At 35.6% G+C, this 20,640-nt stretch overlaps 1 protein-coding gene across 5 annotated transcripts in view; it reads right to left on the reverse strand.

Annotated features, from left to right (window-relative positions):
* Nucleotides 1-20,640, reverse strand: part of USP48 (ubiquitin specific peptidase 48) — a 73,734-nt gene that overhangs the window by 16,100 nt on the left and 36,994 nt on the right. For 2 of the 5 annotated variants that reach the window (XM_032495380.1, XM_032495384.1), the window contains 12 exons: nucleotides 18,563-18,691; nucleotides 17,650-17,799; nucleotides 13,230-13,427; nucleotides 11,773-11,887; nucleotides 10,709-10,839; nucleotides 8,208-8,279; nucleotides 3,456-3,580; nucleotides 3,170-3,292; nucleotides 2,647-2,708; nucleotides 2,271-2,381; nucleotides 1,564-1,694; nucleotides 1,086-1,192 (listed from right to left, as the gene is read on the reverse strand). In XM_032495380.1, coding sequence (XP_032351271.1) covers nucleotides 1,086-1,192; nucleotides 1,564-1,694; nucleotides 2,271-2,381; nucleotides 2,647-2,708; nucleotides 3,170-3,292; nucleotides 3,456-3,580; nucleotides 8,208-8,279; nucleotides 10,709-10,839; nucleotides 11,773-11,887; nucleotides 13,230-13,427; nucleotides 17,650-17,799; nucleotides 18,563-18,691 — 1,454 coding nt within the window. The remainder of the gene's footprint in view (nucleotides 1-1,085; nucleotides 1,193-1,563; nucleotides 1,695-2,270; nucleotides 2,382-2,646; nucleotides 2,709-3,169; nucleotides 3,293-3,455; nucleotides 3,581-8,207; nucleotides 8,280-10,708; nucleotides 10,840-11,772; nucleotides 11,888-13,229; nucleotides 13,428-17,649; nucleotides 17,800-18,562; nucleotides 18,692-20,640) is intronic. The other 3 variants (XM_032495383.1, XM_032495381.1, XM_032495382.1) reach the window with 3 other exon arrangements.

Consider the following 20,640-nt stretch of genomic DNA (forward strand, 5'->3'; position numbering starts at 1 on the left):
CTGACAGTTAACGCCCAGGTAAAACAACTCCTCCTCCGAGGCATTTTCCCAATTTCTCCCTGTCTACCACTGCCACCTCCATCTCTCTCAGTGCCTCACGTTATCCTGCTAGACTTCCTTCAAAACACTTGTTTCTACATGAAATCATCTTATGAATTTATGGGTTTATTCCTCTTTTTCTTTTTCAAAGATTTTTTTATGTGTTGATGTACAGTCAGTTTACAATGTTGTGTCAATTTATGCTGTGCAGAATAACAGTTCAGTCATACATGTATATACATATATTCATTTTCATATTTCTTCACTGTAGGTTACTATAAGATATTGAATATAGTTGCCTGTGCTATACAGCAAAAACTTGTTCATCTACTTTATATATAGTAATTAGTATCTGCAAATCTCAAACTCCTAATTTATCTGTTCCCACCACCCCGCCTAACCATAAGTTTATTTTCTATGTCTCTAAGTCTGTTTTGTAAATAAGTTCGTCTTTTTTTTTAGATTCCACGTTAAGTAATATCATATGATATTTTTCTCTCTTTCTGGTTTACTTCACTTAGAATGACTTACTTCACTTAGAATGACAATCTTCAGGTAGATCCATGTTGCTGCAAATGGCATTAATTTATTATTTTTTACGGCTGAGTATATTCCGTTATATAAATATACCACAACCTCATCATCCAGTCATCTGTCAATGGACATTTAGGTTGTTTCCATGTCTTGGTTACTGTAAATAGTTATGGGTTTATTTTTGATCTTCCTCACTACGTACAAATATTCTTGGGGGCAGGTACCTTGTCTGCCTTCTTCACCACTGATCCCTAGCACCAAGACCATTCCTAGCACAGAGCTGACAGTCAATAAGTTATTTGTGTATCAAATTAAAAATGGACTAAATCTACATAAATCTTCTAGGTATTTGTTTTTAATTCTGGTCCAATTTCAACTCAGGCCCAATGGCTGGTGGGTGGCAGTGAGGGATGGGGCGAGAGCAAGCTTAGACAGTCTTCAGTGAAAATCTAACAGCAAATCAAAAAGTAGACTTGATCATTACCAGTCACGGCCACAAGAGGGATTGTTACCTTTTTATTATCCACAACTTTATGGACATAGATGGTGGCTTGAGTGTATTCACGCAGGTCCCTCTGCTGTTGACACAATAAGCCTTCTCTACATTCTGGACAGAGTTCTAAAAAAAAAAAAAAAATTAAATAAAACAGCAGTAGCTGAGGAATTACTGCCAAAGAATGAAAGATCTAAAAATGCATATCAAAGTAACCAGTGAATATCTATCAAACTATTCCACATATTTTGTTAATTCTTGTATACTACTGTATGATGATGATAATAATATTAGTAACAATAATAATAATTAAATCCGTTTACTGTCAACAAACACACACAACTATATGATAGTTCCTACCTTGGCAGTATTTGGTTGGACCACCACATGATCTTTAATGTTATAAAGCAGAGAATACAATATTGGTATACACTTTCCTCCCCCCTTAAAAATGTCAACTTTTAACTACACAAACCAAGAACAGTATGAAAACTTACTAGGTTCAGAAATATACTGTGTTTCTGAAGAGTCTGCATCTCCCACTTCCGTTCTCGTGATTTTAATTACATGATCCACAACAAAGAGCTTTTGTATCATTTGCCACTCACTGGGCCATATGAGAGCTATACTGTGCAAAAAAACACAACATGCTTTAAGACACATGGAAATTAAAAGAACATAATCCAAAATTATCAAAACCAATATTTAATACAAGGAAATTAAGAAGGAAAAGACTCATCAACAAGGAACAGTGTCTTTTCTCATATAGAAAAAAGCTCTCACAGCCATCAAACTAAATAGACCAGAGCTACATGAATCAGCATGGCTGAATCTCAAGAGTCTAAGCTGAGTAAAGAAATTAGCTGCAGAAGGATAAATGTTGTGTGGTGCCACCTAGAGACACTGTCCTGGTTACCAGCAGCTTAGAAGGAGAAAGCAGGGCTCCAGGAAGAAGAAGAAACAAAGAACAAGGTAGACTCGGGCAGCCTCTTGGCTTTTTGTGGAAAAGCAGTCTTTTATTTCTTTCTTTCCTTTTTTAAAAAAGACAAGTGTTCTCAATCTGGTACGGAATATCAAAGGAAAACACCCCACAATTCAACAAAAGCCCAGACTCTTAAAAGATTGTTTATGTCAGTCAAGAAATTTCCTAAACACATTCTATTAACCATTAGAAACAAAAATCACATGAAGAAAAGAAACTCACAGTTTAGAATCTTCTTTGGTCATGGAAGCAAATGTAAACATGAGTCCCCCGTGGGGACACAGAAGAGCACTGTTTCCGACCGATGACACAGGACTACATCTTGTAGGTTTTCTATTCAAATGAGACAGAGAGGATCGATATACTTCACTATTACAGAACTACAGTGAAGGTCTTTAAGATGACTATTTTAAAATTACATACATTTAAAAGAATATTACTAATTAAATGTGTTTCTCAAGATTATTCATTTAAATTATCAGAAGATAAAGTTTTCAGTATATGCTAGTAAAAGTAAGGTACCACGATCAGAATCCACGAATTCTTAAAAATATTAGAATGAACAACAAAAAAGGAAATAGAAACTGTGGGGTTTTACCTAACAAATTTCCGCCATTCTTCTACAAAAAACTGTGACACAATGTAGAGGACATCTGTGTCCTAGAATAGAAAGATCAGATAAAAGTATCCATTAATTCACTGCATTTTTTAAAAAACAACTTTATTGCGGTATAATTTCTATATAGTAAACTATACATATTTCAGATGTACAATTTGATGAATTTTGATAGATGTATACACCTATGAATGTAGAGGACATCTGTGTACTAGAATATAAAAATCAAATAAAAGCATACATTAATTCACTGCATTCTTAACCTAAATCCTATAGGGAAAAATGTTTCCATAAACATTCCAAAAATGCTTTCCTATTTAAGTTTCATAACTAAAACTGAAATATAGTCCTCCACCAAGAAATCACAAGCTAGAGTAAAATCTCCCTGGTTAGAGAACTATACTTCATGTAATGAGAATTAGAGAAGCTCTGGGTTATTGTGAAATAGTTCACTGGGGCCTTAAAAAGGTGAGGTGAATTCTGTCCTTTGTGGGAATCACTATACCTCTGGCCAGTTACTGAGACACGGTCTGTTTTTGTCCTGGAACAAATTTGGGAGAGAAGTCTTTTGCTCATTTGCAATCATCTTATGTAAGGCTTCATTTTCTTCCCCTTCTCTCTCTAAAATCTGAAAAAGAGTGAAACAGGAAGCAATCAACCGTCTCCTGCTGACAGCACAGGACATGCCTCCTCCCTACACCCCCATCAAAAGCACAGTGTTAAATCTCCTGGGAAGTCAATCCAGGGAGGTGGCATGTCATTTCCACAGATGTCAGTACAGCATTCAGTACCTTGCACTGTGAACAGCATTCTTTGTAACTTGGGAACTCAGGAGCCTTTGGAAAGTACTGCTGCAGTTTGCTCCAGGCCTCTTTAGAAACAAGTCTTCTTTCATTTTCAGATATGCATAACTCCCCTGAGTTGAAAAAAAAAAGGGGGGGGGGGGGAGGCATCAAAATATACCCAACAAAAATTGATCTCCCCTTTCTTAAATGTAAGAAAAAATTTGTAGGGCCTCTTTTCCTTCCTTTCTAAAGTGCTATAATTCTCGGGGGGAAGCTATAGCTCAGTGGTAGAGTACATGTTTAGCATGCACGAGGTCCTGGGTTCAAGCCCCAGTACCTCCATTCAAAAAAATAAATGAATATATAAAACTAATTACCTCCCACCAAAAACAAAATAAAGTGCTATAATTCTCTTCCCTTAGTTTCAAAATCTCCAAAAAAGCCTTAAACTTCATCTAATTCTAAAGGAGCCAGCCATTCCTTCGTCCATAATCTAGGTCTTTCTTCCTGCCAGCAGCGAAGTAAGCAGTAAAAGGGCTTCCAGGGATCCTGGAGTCCCTGTGCCACCACAGGGGTTGTTCAACAGCATTTCACCTCCACCTACATTCCAATGCCACAATTTCCTGCAGAATATTTTTCTCCCATTTGATTCTATTATGTTACTAAAATCATCCTGAAAAGAAATGGTTATTTTTAAGGTTGCGCCCAACCTTTTCAGTCCCATTCTCTTAAGTTAGAGACCAACAGTTAATAGTAAAGCAATCTACTTTTCAATTGGAAAACCACCTCCAATCAATATCCAATTGGTTTCTTATTGCTACTACGAACACCCCGAACCCATGATCCTTAAAAATCCCAGAAGACAATAAGCAGGGTACTAGTCATATCACCTTCTTCTCCTCAGATCACAGGAAGGCCCAGAGGACAGTGACCCTCAATCTCAGGAGCCCCTCCTCCAGCATTCCGGGACCTTTCTCCCCACTCTACCCCTTATTCCATTTGTGGTTCTAGTTTGCACTGCTTCAGCTGTCCCCAGTAGATAATTAATGAACTACATGTATGTATCTATATGGTTCATTACCCAGAAAATCATCTTCAAGTTTCCAAAGGAATACATTTGTTTCTACTCCCATTGGCAAGGTAACTTTATTAAGCGTAATAAAGCCAGGGGCTTCTTTTGATGTAAGGATAAAGCATCCTTCTTTGCTTTATGTGTTTTACATAATAAACTGAGAATAAGAGAAATTAATACACCCAGGGTCACTGCAGCTGGTGAATGAGGCCAAGATATGAAACCAGATCTGTCTCATCCAAACTCCATAATTTCTATAACCTCAAAGTGGATTTTTTAAACTTCATCCTTCACCTCTTACTGAGCTTTGACTAATCCCAAGAAAAGATTACATTGCTTTAATATAAAAGATTACATTGCTTTAATATACTTACTACCAGAGAAAACAGGTCACAATGTAAAAATTAACTTTCTTTCTGAATAGGCTGTTAAATTTTCTCTGAGGTTATAAAAACTTACATCAAAAAGTTTATCCTCAGACACAATTAGGGAATTTATTATCTTTTAAAGGTTGACTAAATTATCAAAACTCCAATTTAGTGTGTCTTTATGGTGATACATAATGCAACCACAAAAAAATAGTAAAGCAGATTTGTATAACCTGATTTAGAAAGAACTTCAAGGCAATTATACTTTTAAAGTGGTTTCCTATGAAAAAAAAAAGTACTCTTTTTCTGTACATATGTGGTATAACCCAAACTGGTTCAGAAAAGTATAGAATGAAGAAAACATAGTAGAAATACACATACACACATATTTTAAACAGGATTCCACAGACTTTCTGGATGCACTGCCTTTTGTTTTGATGTAAGACTACCTTTACTTTATGACTGGTTATAACGCTGGACGTATATCACTCAGATGATTAGAAAAGAATAACCCAAATTTATTTCTGAAATCAGTAGTTTAATAAGTCATTTTAGGGCAGTCAGAAAGTGGTAGCAAACAAAGTCATCCACTCTACTCTTAACCATGTTTCTAAATTTAGTTTCATATCAACTAAATTTAATATATCTGAATACTGTTTATGACCTCACAATAATCAACTTTTACTTGTGACATATGAATTTTTAGAAATTGGACTTGCATCCTGCAATATATAACACTATTCTTAAATCTGAAAAAAGAAAGCCAATCAAATTCATCTTGTGAGCAACATCTCCCAATAGAAAATCAAACTAGTTGCGCGAGATTTAATTCACCAAACATAATTGGATGACCTAATCCTCAAAGATTCTTCCGGTAAAAATAGAAATCTAGTTAACAATGACTTTGGATTCTGGATAAATCCTCCCCTCTTCCCGCCCCTGTCAAAATCTAGTTCAAACTCTAATAATCTGGGCCACAGAACATCCAAAGAACTTGTAAAAAATAAAATAAAATAAATTTATCAACTGCTAAATAAACCAAATGTAATAAACAAGGTAAGCTATAGGCAAGTTATCACTTAAATGAACATAAACTGAAATGGATAAGAAAGCCTGATGGATATGGAGTATCTGCAATAAATGCTGAGCTCTTTGATAGTAATAAACCATCTGATGGGATATAATCCATGATTAATTCACATAGAATCTGTCATAAATATGCACAGGGTTTAGAAATAAGGATTTTGCTATAAAAATATGAAAATTCAAACAAGGGCTTCCAGATAAAAATGATATTTTAAAATTGCATTTACTATCAGTGCCTCCTAAAACACCACTAAACCACAGTAAGGGGATCTTTTTTAAAGATATAAAATCATAATGACAGTAAAGAGAACAGAGGCGGGGTAATGGTAACAAATATTTTAGAAGCTTAAAGGTGGATAGATAAGACACAAGAAATGAGTTTATAACTATACACGTGGAAAACTACCAGGCACGTGGTAAACATTCAATTATGTCCAACTATCATCTTCCTACTATTCGTACTACTACGATGACCATCACATCTCAGGGACAAGTCTTAATATAAACCTAAAGAGTGAAACAGGTTTCTAAATAAGGTCCCATATCCTACACTGAAAAACCTGACCCCATGGATACAGTATAGACGGGTGATGTCTGCAAAAGCAAGAGCTCAGAACTACCCTTTTGAAATCCTAGATGATAAGGCACAGTAACAAAATGCCGCTGGATCGCTCAAGCTAAAAGACCTTTTCTTAAAAAAAAAAGCTCGTGTATACTTTCTGACAAGTTGAGCGGAGCAGCCTGAGTCCTGAAATCACATTCAGCTCTGCCATGCTTTCTAGTCAAAACTGTAATACAGAAATGACAAGATGAGAGAGGTGGGCTGAGAGCAAATGTCAGCGAGCTGAGGAGAAAGACGACAGTCTGAGTTTTGGCACTGTTTCACCCTGCTAAGCAGCACCAAGCATGAAAACTCAGTATTTTACAAAAGATTCCTCAACTTTCAAAATGGAGGCACTCATGCTATGTCTACATCTGTGCTCCAAAGGTCAAATAAAAAGAGCTGACACGAAAGCAACATGAGAAAAATCTACTTTGGCTGTTCACTTTGCCTGCCTCTACTTACTTACGCAATCTCTCTATGACTCAGGGGTTCACATCTATGCTCATATTTGTGCTCCTACTATGCACTACTAGTGTAAGGGGGACAATCTGGGAGACAGAACAGAAGGCCTTGGGATCCACAGATCCAATCCCATACTGCAGGATGACCCTTCATCCCCTATCTTCCTAGCTGTGTGGCCAGTAAATGAGAATGTCACCTAGCTAGTAAAGTGCAGTGAGATCGCATCCAGAAAGACCAGCACGAAAGTATCAGTCAAGTGACAACTACTATCACTAGTATCACCAGGGATTCTTGATATAAATAAAAGAACTACTGTGTATGGGGAAATGTGAGGCATCATGTGCCAATTCATAATGAGGACATGAAGTAAAAACTAGAATAAAGAACTTACTAGGACCAACAAGAATTCTGAGTACTAGCAATACATTAGCACACAGCAAGACATGCAAACATGGGTTAACAAATCCACCCCTGACATCTCAACTTCTCTGGGTCCAGTGTTTCTCTGGGTGGAGTTAGAAAAAAAACAAAATAAAACAGTAAGTGAGTGAGGTACTGGGAAGTAGACACCCTTCTGACTTCGAGTGATAACAGAATGGAAAATCACATGTCATGTAATGAGACCCTTGCAAAATAGTTATTTTATTACAAGTGAGCACTCACTAAAACCAAATAAAAATTAAAAAGGATTTGGTAGTTATCATTAAGAGTATATAATACATAGTAGCTAGTCAAAAAATGTCTAATAAACTAAAGCAGCAATAGCCCTGAGGAGAAGAAATACACAAATACTGTTTTCCAAGTATTCAAATTGGACAGACACAGACATGGGAAATAACTGAAATTCTTCTCCTTGAAACTCAGAAAGCCCTTCAATGTGGTAAGTGACAAAGATTCTTCTGCAGAACATGGAGAAATCCTGTTTTGTATTATTTTTAAATTTTTTTGCAAGAAGGTGTGAGGGGCATTGGCTTGAAAGCAGGCAGCAGAGGCTGTTTAAAAGGGTAAGAGAACAGAAGCATTAAGAAAATGTACAGTTTAGAAAACCAGTTACTCCACCATGGCTGCCACATTAGGACCTAATCTCGGAGTGTAAAACATTTAACAAAATATTTACGACATGCTAAAGTCAGACTAACAATGAAAGTTTCACACTTCTGCCTTACCATGTGGGCACAGAATGTCTTCATTAAAATTTAACTCCTCCTCCTCTTCTTTTCTTTCTTCCTTTGATTCATCTAATCAAAAGAAACACAGGTAACAACTGCAGTAGCTGTTGTATTTAACAATCAAAGTAGCAAAGACACTACTCAACAATTTTGAACAAACGAAACTTTAAAACATTCTAAAAATCAGACCCCAAGTGATTCCTACGCAGTTCTGCTAAGAAGTGTTTCATTTCTTTCCCTTACAAGAGGAGGGGAAATTTGAACAGCTGTTTCACTTTTTTAAATCTTTCGGTTATACAAGAAAATATGCATTTTTTTCCAATTGAAAAACAATTCACAAATCCTTCCATTAATTCTAGTCATGGTACTGAGAATGTGATATAAACCAGGTTAATCACTTGCATGTCATGTCACTTTCACCCACCTATTCTTTTAGGGGTAGAACAGAAAGGTTTAGCAGGCTAATATAAAAGGCACTTAAATTTTAATGTCAAATGTACATAATTAAAACTTCTTTATTCCTATTAACAGTTTTTTTTCCTAATATCTGCTTTTTCTACTTGTCTACACTGTGACACTGTCAATTTGTAGTTGCGTATACTGGAGAACAGGATCAAATAAAAGCCATAAGTATAAGGAGATTAGAATAGTTATCCATGGATTTTCCAGCTTATGTACATAGCACAAACTTTCTTTTTTTGTATATATATATATTTTATTGAAGTATGGTCGGTTTACAATGTTGTGACAATTTCTGGTGTACAGCACAATGCTTCAGTCGTACATGAACAATACATATATTTGTTTTCATATTCTTTTCACCATAAGTCACTACAAGATTCTGAATATAGTTCCCTGTGCTATACAAGCACAAAATTTTAATACACTTAATATAAAGACTATTTATTAAAAAGCTCAAGTAGAAAAATGAGCAAAGACAAGACATGACCACAAGACAAGACATGACCTGTCTCTCTGTCTCCTATTTGTCTCTGCTTCTGTGTCACACAATGTGAAAATTAGACAAAGTAGGTACAAGGACATCTAAGGATGCTCACTGCCATCTGTGTTTATGTACTAATTGTAAAAAACTGAAATAGGTTATATATATATATACATACATACATATATATGTATATATATACATACACAATCAAATGCAGCCACTAAATTTTTAAAAACTGCATGTTTTTGTAGAGGAAGATGCATAAACTGTGCCCAAACAAGCACCATTATAAAAAGCCACTATTTCCGTAACTAGATCTGGTAGAAGGGATTTCAGTTTTGACTGTTACTTCTATGGGGGAAGAAAAACATTTTACTCAGAAAGCAACATGAAAAAAGGTTTTTACACTAGGCCAAGATCAAGGCACTTTCTACTATGGCATCCAACTTTACTTAGGATGAAAGGTCACTGATATACAAAGAGGTTTCAAAGAGCACCCAATAAATACTTCACATGCTGAGTCACAGGACACATAAAAAGTAGGTTTTTAATTTTTTCTTTATTTTTAGTGAGGTAGTTGATGTACAATACTAAATAAATTTAATGTGTACAACATAGTGTTTTAAAACTAATGTTAAGTTAATGAAGTACATAGCACAAAATACTTTTGACCAAAAGGAAAACATTCTTCAAATCTGAAAATGTTAAAAATCACAGTTTTAAACTAACAGTGGCTCTGCTCTATTTATTTTCTCAAACCGTTAAGGCAGTCAGTGATACAGGAAGATTCACACAAAATAAAATTAAATGGTTTAAAATGTTGGAATGCAGAAAATACAGAATATGTATGTAAATATTACTACTTGGAGGTAAAACTGGAAGTGAAATAATTGCATATGGATCACTAATTGTATCTAAGAACTGTAAACCAATCAAAGCACTAGTTTCTACTTTAAATCTATAAAGTTTTATGCCTTAATTTCCCTTGACAACTTATAAACTATTGACTACAAAATTACACTGAGTGGTTGACTTACATTAATATAATTTCCTATTTAAACGCGTAGCTTCAGAAAAGTCAGAAGAATTTATAAGTAAAAAGCTATTCAAAACCTGTCTTCTTTCCTGGCTAAATAACACAGACTTTCAAGCTCATTCATGAGAGGAAGGCAGCCTATAGATGTGGCAGATAATCTATAACCAAAATGTACTGAGTGCACAATATACTATGCAATGTGTGGCAGACTTGCCTTTCTTAAAAATTTTAGCTGGAGCAAAGCTACAATTAATCTTGCTTGAGGGTAATTAGAAAGAACCTAAGCCCAGGGCAGGCGAGGTTATTAGAAATGGCTCTCCCGAGTTCTTGAGCCCTTGCTCACTTTCAATAGCTTAAATACTTTTATATGTCCTGAGATATTTTTGGAGAGCTTTAAATTTAAAAAAATTGTCTTTGAAATTACATGGATGGGAATTAAACATTTTACTAAAAACAAATGCTCTCAGTTTTGTGTTATGATTCACAACCATCTGTGTAACAGGTTTTAAATGTTACCTTTATTCAAGGTGTTGCCATTCATTTTCCCGTTGCTTTGGTCTGCGTCGCCATCTTGCTCGTCTAGTTGTTCAAGAGCTAGCTGGCGCCAGCTGCGCAAGGAGGACTTCCCAACCCAGAACCCATCACTGCTGTGGAATAGAGCGAATGTGAAATGATGCAAGTAACATTTCCTAGCTCCCCCTCATCCCTTCTTTCTGTGTAAAGGCCACAACCAAATTGAATTAGAAGTCAGTATCTGCTGCTGTGCAGACAATTTTTTTTAAACCCACTTCCTCATTTTGGCCATTTTTACTCACTATTAAATTGCAGGTATCTAATACTTTGATTCTATCATAAATCTTACCCTGCTTCTCCTAAACCTCATTTAAATGTATGCCAATCACACTGTTCAACTGGCCACTTTCACTTGATTACTACGCAGAACTACATACAGCTGTGCCTTCAAGTACACACACACACACACACACACACACACACACACACACACACGTCTATATACAAACACACATTTAGGGGACTCAGGAAGCTGTTCATGGAATAACCAAAAATAGTGAACTAATTAATCTTTCTTTGGGAAATATACAATTTAAATTAAACCCAGATATAATAAATGCCATCTGAGTCCAGATGTACTCTACAGAATGGGGTTCGACAAACTCCAAGTAGCACAGATGTTTCTGACAAGGATGCACCACTGGGTACCATTTGTTAACTGGTTACTTCAGCCTCTCTAAAGGGGACAGCCCCAGGCCTGCTAGAATGGTTTTCCAATATAAGCATTCCATATTTCCATGTCAGAACACAGGCCAGCACCCTTCCTTCATTTGCTCAGGCCTCAGATCTACTTCTCTTGCTTCCACCTTTCTATTGGATGGAATTCGGCCACAAGGGCCATGACTCAGCTTTACTTTTGCCACAGTGGCAATCACTCCAAAGTCTGATCCCGCACTGCCACCCACTTCATGACCTTTCTTTCTTCCCCAAATCCCAGCTCTTTTATTATCCATAAATAATAAGCTTCTAGGTTTTCAGTTTATCTAACAATATACTGTGTAACATACCCTTTTACTGTTGCCTTTAGCAGATTATTTACAGTCTTATAATCTTCATTTAGTTGGTTCTTCAGACGCAGCACGCGACAACGTTCGACTACGCATTCCTTACAGAGGGCTTTCACTGGACGGGATTGAAAGAGAACAGAGTGCATTCACATACAGATTTCCTCTTAAAACGTTTTCAGCAATTCAAAAAACAAGGATAGTTCTAAGCTTAAGTAAATTTTGACAATATAGCAAATTGATATACATCTTAAATTATTTTGGTGACATAAATATCAAGACAGCAACAGTGTTACCCTGCATAAAGAATAAGGAGGTATAATATAATGTTAAAACTATCTATGCCACAAAGTACAATATTTTACAAAGTTTAGATGCAAGTTTTGCAAGACCATGATCAAATAATTGAGGCTCTAAATGAGGGGAGGGTAGTCAGTGTATCAGACAACTATATATGTACTCTTGATTATTTAAGAACTTCATGTGGGTATTAACTATTGAAACAGTAAAGGGAAAAGAAACATCAAGGGCCTGATTCAAAACAGTTCTAGGAATTACATGAAACGTGATTCTTACAAAGATCTTCTCATAGTAGTTTATTGCTTATGAATCAAAAACAGATATTTAGAAAGCAAAACTCCAGATGTATATAAGAGGCCAGAATCATGCAGTTAAATGCCAGTTTTTTAATGCAATAAGTTGTACACAATCAGAAAACAGCATTTAATTTAGGGAATAGAGTGGAGGTGGTGGTGACAGTCATGTGATTTTGATTATTAGACTCATCTATAGATTGGAGGGCGCCTTGTGTTGCCAGATGGTCATTAAAAGTAAAAATGCTTTGGTGGGGAGGGTATAGTTCAGTGGTAGACCATACGCTTAGCACACACAAGGTGCTGGGTTCAATCTGCAATACCTCCAATTAAAAAAAAATTTTTTTTTAATAAATAAACCTAAGTACCCCCACCTCCAAAAAAAAAAAAGTAAAAATGCTTTGAGGAGAGGCAACTGAGAGCAGACTACAGATACTGTGTGGTTATATATAGCTCATATTCAAGGCAGAATTAAGCAGCTTCCATCCATAAGCTAAGTAACAATCTATAGATCACACAGAAGTCACACTTAAAGGGAGAAACAAGAAGTGCAACCAACCAAACCAACACTTTAAAGATTATTGTATAAAATAACAAAAAACTACTAGATGGATTTCTCAAATGTTTCCTATTTTCTCTGTTTTGTGAGGGGAAAAAACAACAAAACTGAACCAGCAGTATCAATTTCTAACATTATAAATATACTGTGTATAATATGGTTAACTCTGACTTTATGTAGCAAATCCTCTTTGCAGAGTGTAAGAAACATGTGATCTAAGCACAGTTTGGGTGAAATGATCATAAAGATCATATGATGAGGATTGAACGCATTACTCTTTTTTAAGCAGAGAAGACATCTTGAATTACCAGTTAGTCTTGGTCCTCCTCCGTATCTACTGTAGAAAATATCAGCTGCATATTCAGATATTCTCTTCATAATCGATATTTTATCAGGATGAAGCTTGTCGTGGGAACACAAGCAAGCGTGATTATCGATAGGCTTCGTAGGTGTCGATTCATCCAACCACTTCTGCAGCCACTCAAGAGAGACAAATTCATAGGGCTCTGCGGAAGAAAGCAAGGGAAAGAGCCTATGTATTTTTACAGCTTTTTGACTAAGTGATACATTCATTTTTCCTCAAAAAGCAATGTAAATTCCGTCCAAAGTTAGCAGAACCAGAAGAAGAATGACTGTTCAGGGAAGAGGTCTGATGAGTACAGCACAAAGCTCCATGTAACTACCACTCTGAGTTCAAGGAGCCATGCAGAGGAGGGACGAGTCTGCACAGTGCCCTATGAGGTCGGCTGGTATTATTAACCACATTCTACAAAATAGGTATCCACAGAGAGAAGTGTCTTGCTTGATAAGCACAGCAGAGCTTTGATCAGGACACCCAAGATTGTTGACTACAAGCCACAATCCAGGCTGGCTTGCAAATCACATAACCTCACCCCGACTATGTTTACATCATACATGATTTTCATAAACACTTGTCATCAAAGTGTGATATACATCTGAAAAATTAAAATGAGAAGTCTGACTAGGTTCTAAGTTAAAAATTAACCTCATCAGCTATAATCACACTTTTACAGTCCATTTCAACCACTGAACTTTCCCTCATCCAAGAGGACAGTGATGTCTATTAAAAGGTATTTGATCTCCCCACCCAAATCCGTATCGCAATCTATTCACTACACCGTTACGTATTTTAAGAAATTATGCTATTTTACACAACTTTCAGGCTGAAGTGCACTACAATTGAATTATTATCAATTTTGAAGTTGTAAGAATTTCAGACAAAACTAAACCTCACAATGAGTTTTACTTTGGGAAACAAGAGTCCCAGGGCTCCCTAAAAGCCAAAATTAAAGATAAAGGGCCAGCTTTGATTACTTACAAAGATCTCCAGTGAGTCCCAGCATAAAACATAGAAGAAAACATACAGAGGTTGAATTTATGTATTTGTATTATGGTACTATTTCTGATGAGATGAGGGAAAGACAATTCAACTCAAAGTCCATTTTGACCAATTTTACACTTCCCTGAGAGTTACAAGTCTAGAAAGCTAACTTTCGTTTTTTAAGTTTAGTGTAAAACATTTCAATTTTCACCAAAACAGAATTCAGAATTGTTTAGTCCCTTACTTGGGCTAAAACTGTAAATTATAAGCTGAAAGCCTCCCGGCTGATTGCTCAGCTCTGATGCAGCTGCAGGGGAAGAGCTCAGGAATACAGGTTGAGGCCAAGGTCTTAAAACAAGTTCTGCCACCAAGAAACTGAACTGGAGCAAGTCACTTGACCTCTCTATGCTTCAGGTCTTTTATTTGTAAAATGAAGGTAATAATACCTGCCTTCTACCTACCTCACATGGATGTTGTTGAATGTAAAAGATAAGATAATGTGAAGCATTTTGAGCTTTTTGGAAGAAAAGAGATAGAAAAGTTAATTGTACATTCACACAATATATATAAGTGGAGACCTTACGGATACAGTATAGGTAACACGGTTGTGGCATTTAACAATATAAAACGATATGGTTAAATTAAAAATTACTTCCTAATTTTACTGCCATTCATAGAGTTTAATCTGACAGACAGAGTGCACGGGAGTATCTTAAGAAGGCAAAGATAAACGATCCCTATCCAAGAAGCAAAATAAAAGCCTTATTACAGCACATCTACTATTTCCCCAAGCATAGTCACATAGGTTAGAACTTTAAAGCAATCTCAAGGATATCAATGAAGCACCAACAGGATCATGACACAGGGCGACACTGAAGAATAATTCCCCACGGTTCTCCTTTCATTAGCAGCTTGGGGGAGGGGGTGGTGGTAGAGGACACCTGCTACAGCTAACTGAAAGGACAGCCATCAGAATCCTGACCCTTACCAGGAAAGGAATCTAGGAAAACTAAAAATGTACCCCAAAATAAATAAATTAATTAAAATTTAAATTAAAATAATAAAAATGTACAAAGCACGCCCTGCCAAGGGGTGTATGATGGAATTTTAAGCCCAGGGTGAGGATAACCCTGACTCACACAGCAACAATGTGACCCAAAGGCAGTTGGTTCAAGACATTTTCCAATTCCCTACAGAAGTTCCTGCAGAAAACTTCCAAGTGAAGTTTATTGTTTTGGTTTTGAGTAGTTTAATGTGAATTCAATGTAAGATATAAGAATAAGAAAAATCATGTATGATTTTCTAGTAAAAAGCAGCAGGAAGAGGGCCTCTAATATGATTAATTCCATACTTAGTAACTCCACCAGTTCTCCAGATCCTGGGGGCTGGTTTCAGTATGCTGGCGGATCCATGGAAGAAGAGTGACTACAGTCACAGAGGTATTTCTTTCCATTTTCAGTATAAACAGTTGTATTCATTTCTGCCAAGAGCTTCCCTAACATTCCAGGTCGAGCACAAGCCTCAGTAGTTAAGGGAGATTCCGCTTGTGGGAGGTTTTTACACTATGGATGTTTCTGTACCAAAGACAGACTCTTGGCAGGTTCTCAAAGATGTTCTCTATTCTTTGTGATTCGGTAAACTACTAAGCATCACCTTCCAAAGGTACGGATAGTCAACTAATAAACAAGAAGGAGAACTTTAATTATCAAGGTAGACATAACAAACTGTATAAAATCTTAGTACTTCATGAACCTGGAAATTGTTAAAATATTTGCCAAAGGAAAATGTACATTATGGCTCAAAGTTATATATACACAAACACTTTAAATGGCTAGATTTTGAACAGGAATTTTCTTTTGCAAAGTTTTAAAGTCTAGAAAGATCACAGCATCAAAAATATTTGAAACAACTTACCTAGAAATAATTAAGGATTATTTAGAGATGATTTATTTCAATTTAAATAAAAAGGGCCAAAGAGTTCAGGTTCCCAGAAAGGTTTATATTTTAGGATAAATGACCCTTCTTTTGATAGGATCACAAACAGAGGTAAAATTTAGAAAATACTTCACCAAAAGACTTCAATTGGCAGCACAGAACCATGGTCATTAGCTTTGCAATTTGACAACATTTTAGGACATGGATTTTCTACTTGGGGAAGATACTTGGGGAAAATCATAAAGCTCATAATTGGTAGAAGTACTGATAATATATATACATATTCTAAGAAAATAAGCACAGGTTCTTATAGACAAAACAGGCAAGAGGAGCACAAGTGTCAACTTGACACATAACATTTTCAGACCACGTACTTTTAAAGAGTAATTCAAAACAGCATTTTGGTTTAGATCCAGTAAGTCCCCTTCTCTTGTCCAGTGAATACAGGAAATTATGAATAAAGTTCAGAAAATAGATTTCTAGGCCCCAACTCCTTTGAATAAATTTAGAGATATGAATCACATATTCTTTTCCAAATCATTTCCAATAAAATTAAGGTCAGTCTAATTCTTTAGGATAATCCCAACCCTTGAAACAAGAGTGAGATTAACAGGTTACAAAGAAAGGTCAGACTCAAACTAAGACGTAGTTTGGAGATATTCTTACAGATTCAGCAACTTATATTCATCTTTTGTTATACCAGTATTGGAAAACTGAGATATCAAAAAGACAAAACCACAAGAACAATTATGCTTGAGTATTTATTTTCTAAAATCAGTAAAGTTGCCTCTCTTTTTAAAGTAGGGGCTGGGTATGGGGCACTCACGCCTATGAAATGACATAAAACATATTATTACAAATGGCATTCAAGCCTTAAAAAGTTGGAGTTTCCTTTTTGAGGCATTGGATAAACTTGAATAAACATATACAGTAATGAGCTGGACTATGTGGGATAATAATTAGGAGTCAGCATAAAGCTTTCCTATTCTTAATATAATACTGGATATTAAGTTTCAAAATAACCTAATAGTGTCATAAAAAAGTTGTACTCATATAAGAGAATGCCTGGCAATTAATACTGTTAGGGTATAAAGTGTGTAAGGAAATAAGACTAGGCAAGTAGCTTCCATAGTAACTCAATCAGATTTTTCTTTAACAAGTTAATGTCTCAGAAATTAGAAATACCTACAAGAGTCATATATGCAGAGTGCTGACCTAAACCTTCTAATTTATTGAGAGCTTCCCATTCTTAAAGGTACATGATAATGAAAATTATATGAAATGCTACACATGAAGTTACTGCTAGTTTACATAGTAATTTTATACTGCATAAGCTGGCATTAATGGGTTATAAGGAAAGGCAGGGGAAAAGTTTGTTCAAATACATTTGTCATCATAAAAGAAACAAGGCACTTAATGGCAACAGTGCTGTCCCAGAATATCTTACAGACCAGCTCCAGCAGGTAACCTTTGGTACAGCTCCTTAACTTCTTCATGCTTTGCTTTTCCTTTATCCACACTCTGCTTACGCATCTCGGCCATTTCAATACACCACTCCTCAAACTTGGAATTATCCCGATCTACCAGCTCCTGAAGAAAGGCTATTCAGAACATTAAGACAAAAAAAATTTACACTGTTTTCAAAGACACATAACCATGCTGATCTCTAAATTACATCAAACACTGGCTAAGATTTTGGTGGCAGCTTCCTACTGGGATCTCCCTTTCTATGAGAGACCTCCAGACGCAGGCAGAAGTAAATCTGAAGTCATTATCTGGAATGTCCCCACCTGGTTCTCCGTGACATCATCGGCCAACTGGGACTATCAAGCGGCCCAGAACCCCAGTCAAATTAAGACTGCCTTTAGGCAAGTAGCAGCTCTTTCTTCTTTATGTTAAATCTAGAAAATTTATAACTAATTGGCTAAAATCCACAAGTGCTTTGCAAATTGAACAAAATAAAACCAAACGGCTCTAATCTATATTGAAAAAGAATATGAAAACGAATATATGTATGTATATGAATGACTGAAAACGTTATGTTATACACCAGAAACTGACACACTGTAAGGTGACTATACTTAAATTAACAAAAACTTTTTAAAATACATCTCTTGACTATCCATAGGATTTTTTAAAATTGCTTTTACTTTTCCTTAGGGAGGTCAGTGGAATGGTTCTGTTAAAAGCTCTTTGTTTTAAAAACTTACTTCATTAAAGCAAATTTATGATTATGTACACTTTCACCAGTCACCATACGCAACCAACCTACCATTATAAATAAAAGCAATCTGTTCTTGTCATTGACCTTTGAGAATGGTTCTCCAAAATATTTGCCTTACCTAATCCTGGAAAATTGCTTACCTGGTACCTGAATAGTCGTGTTGGGTTTTTCTTGAGTTTGTAATCTATAAACCAACATATACGCATTTCGAGAGCAGTGAGTTCCTTTGCCACACTTGGGTTTACGTGTCTGGGACTTAGAAGGTTCTGCTGAGATGGAAAAACCAAAAAAATGACTCAATTAGAATGTCTATAGTTTGTTCATTCTTTTGCAGGGGAGGGGAACAAGGAAGGTCACAGAAAACAACTCCTAAAATACAAACCCAGATACTCTAAAAGGTAATACAAATTTAGTAAACTCATTTAACGTTTGGATATTTAAACAACTTATTGACCGCTTGGTTGCCATTTTCCATTTTTAAAAGCTGAAAAGTACTACTTTTCACAAAGATAAACCTGAACAACAACAGCAGAAACCTACGAATTTATTTTAATGCTGGTCTTAAATTACAAAAATTAATTCAGATTTGCCCGAAGAAATAAAACAGCATGTTACTAAAAAAGAAATGAAATGAAATGCTAAGATTAGCCACTAATTCAGTGAATTCAGTAGCAACTGGAAAACATTATTAAGTGTTTTACATGGCAAGTACATCACATGAAGTTGGTTTTCATACTGAGTTTGAATATCCCAGGATAACCTTCCAAGGAGTGTGAGGTCATGGATAGTTCTCAGGGAATCAATTACCAGATGCTCAATCCACTATGTACTTTTCTAAAATTGTTCTGTCTCATAGTTGAGGTTCCACTGACGGTTTCTACCATTCCTTTCACAGTCATCTGTCTCCTGCTTTACAAAAGGATATAACCTCCTACCCACTGACAAAATTTTATCCACCTCATCAAAAGATATATTTACAGTACAATTTTGCTGTGCTTAATTTCTAACACATTTATATTGGTTTGATCAATTATGCAGTAATATTTATTTGAGAAAAAGAAAAAGAACAGTGCTCAATTCAGAAGAACTTTTTAACCACTTGGAGCTTTGATTACAGAATACTTAATATATTCCATTAGAACAAAATTCTGTAGCTTCAGTGGAAACATTAGTACAGGACAAAGGGGAAGTATTAAAAACATCCTTCCATAAAAAAAGACCAGTTCTCATACCTTTGAAAAGGATGATGTGTGTATAAAATCTCTATTATGTGATTTCATTTTGGATACACTTAGTAAGGTTGTGGTTTAAGTTTCAATAATTATAATTTGTCAGAACTTACATTATTTGGAGCTACTTAAGTTTATAATGAAAATGTTGGATTTTAAAATGTGCAATAAAATACAAAGTTGTTCAATATTCCTATAGAGAATACAGGAGCAGTAAGTTTGAAGACCACAGGCATTGGGAATTAAAAATCTCTGGAGCATGCACAAGCAAAGGGAGGTTGGTCATTTCTAAATGAGAAGTATTAAGACTTAAGATGTTCATTAATTTCTATAAGATGGAATATAAAATAATTCATAAATGTTCATATTCACAGCAATTAATCACTAATGGGATTTTATGAACTAAAAGCTGCAATGTAAGTTGCATATTACAATGAGAGGCATTAAAACATTAGAATGGGATCCTCAGTATATGTGGGGTCTTTCTCTTCAAATGTTTTACAATTTAGGACTACCTATACGGAGAAGATAGACAGGAGAGCCTTAACAACGCTTTTAATCCTACAATTCTCTGACTAAAAATAAGATGGATCAAATAAACCTCAGTAAAGAACAGTCAAATAAGACTAAATTTTAATTACTCACAATTTAAAGCTACATGTCAATTTTGTTCCTAGGTAGAATATCAAAATAAGATATAAAAGCAAATGTTAAGAGTTTGAGTATTACTTAGGTAAAGTGAGAGCAAGATTGCTATATGTTTAAAATGTGATTTAAAAATAGATAATACTTCTAATGTGAAGACAGAGTTGAGTACCACTCAGGAGGCAAGCCCAGCACACTTTCCATTTTTTCTTTTCCAGCTTTACTGAGGTATAATTGACTAATAAAAATGGTGTGCATTTTTTAAAAGTAAAACTTTTTCAAATTGTACTGAAAACATGACACAGAAACCATGTCTGAAGAAAAATCATTTTTAAAAAATGAGC

Source organism: Camelus ferus, chromosome 13 (assembly GCF_009834535.1).
Source record: "Camelus ferus isolate YT-003-E chromosome 13, BCGSAC_Cfer_1.0, whole genome shotgun sequence".
Taxonomy (NCBI): Eukaryota; Metazoa; Chordata; class Mammalia; order Artiodactyla; family Camelidae; genus Camelus; species Camelus ferus.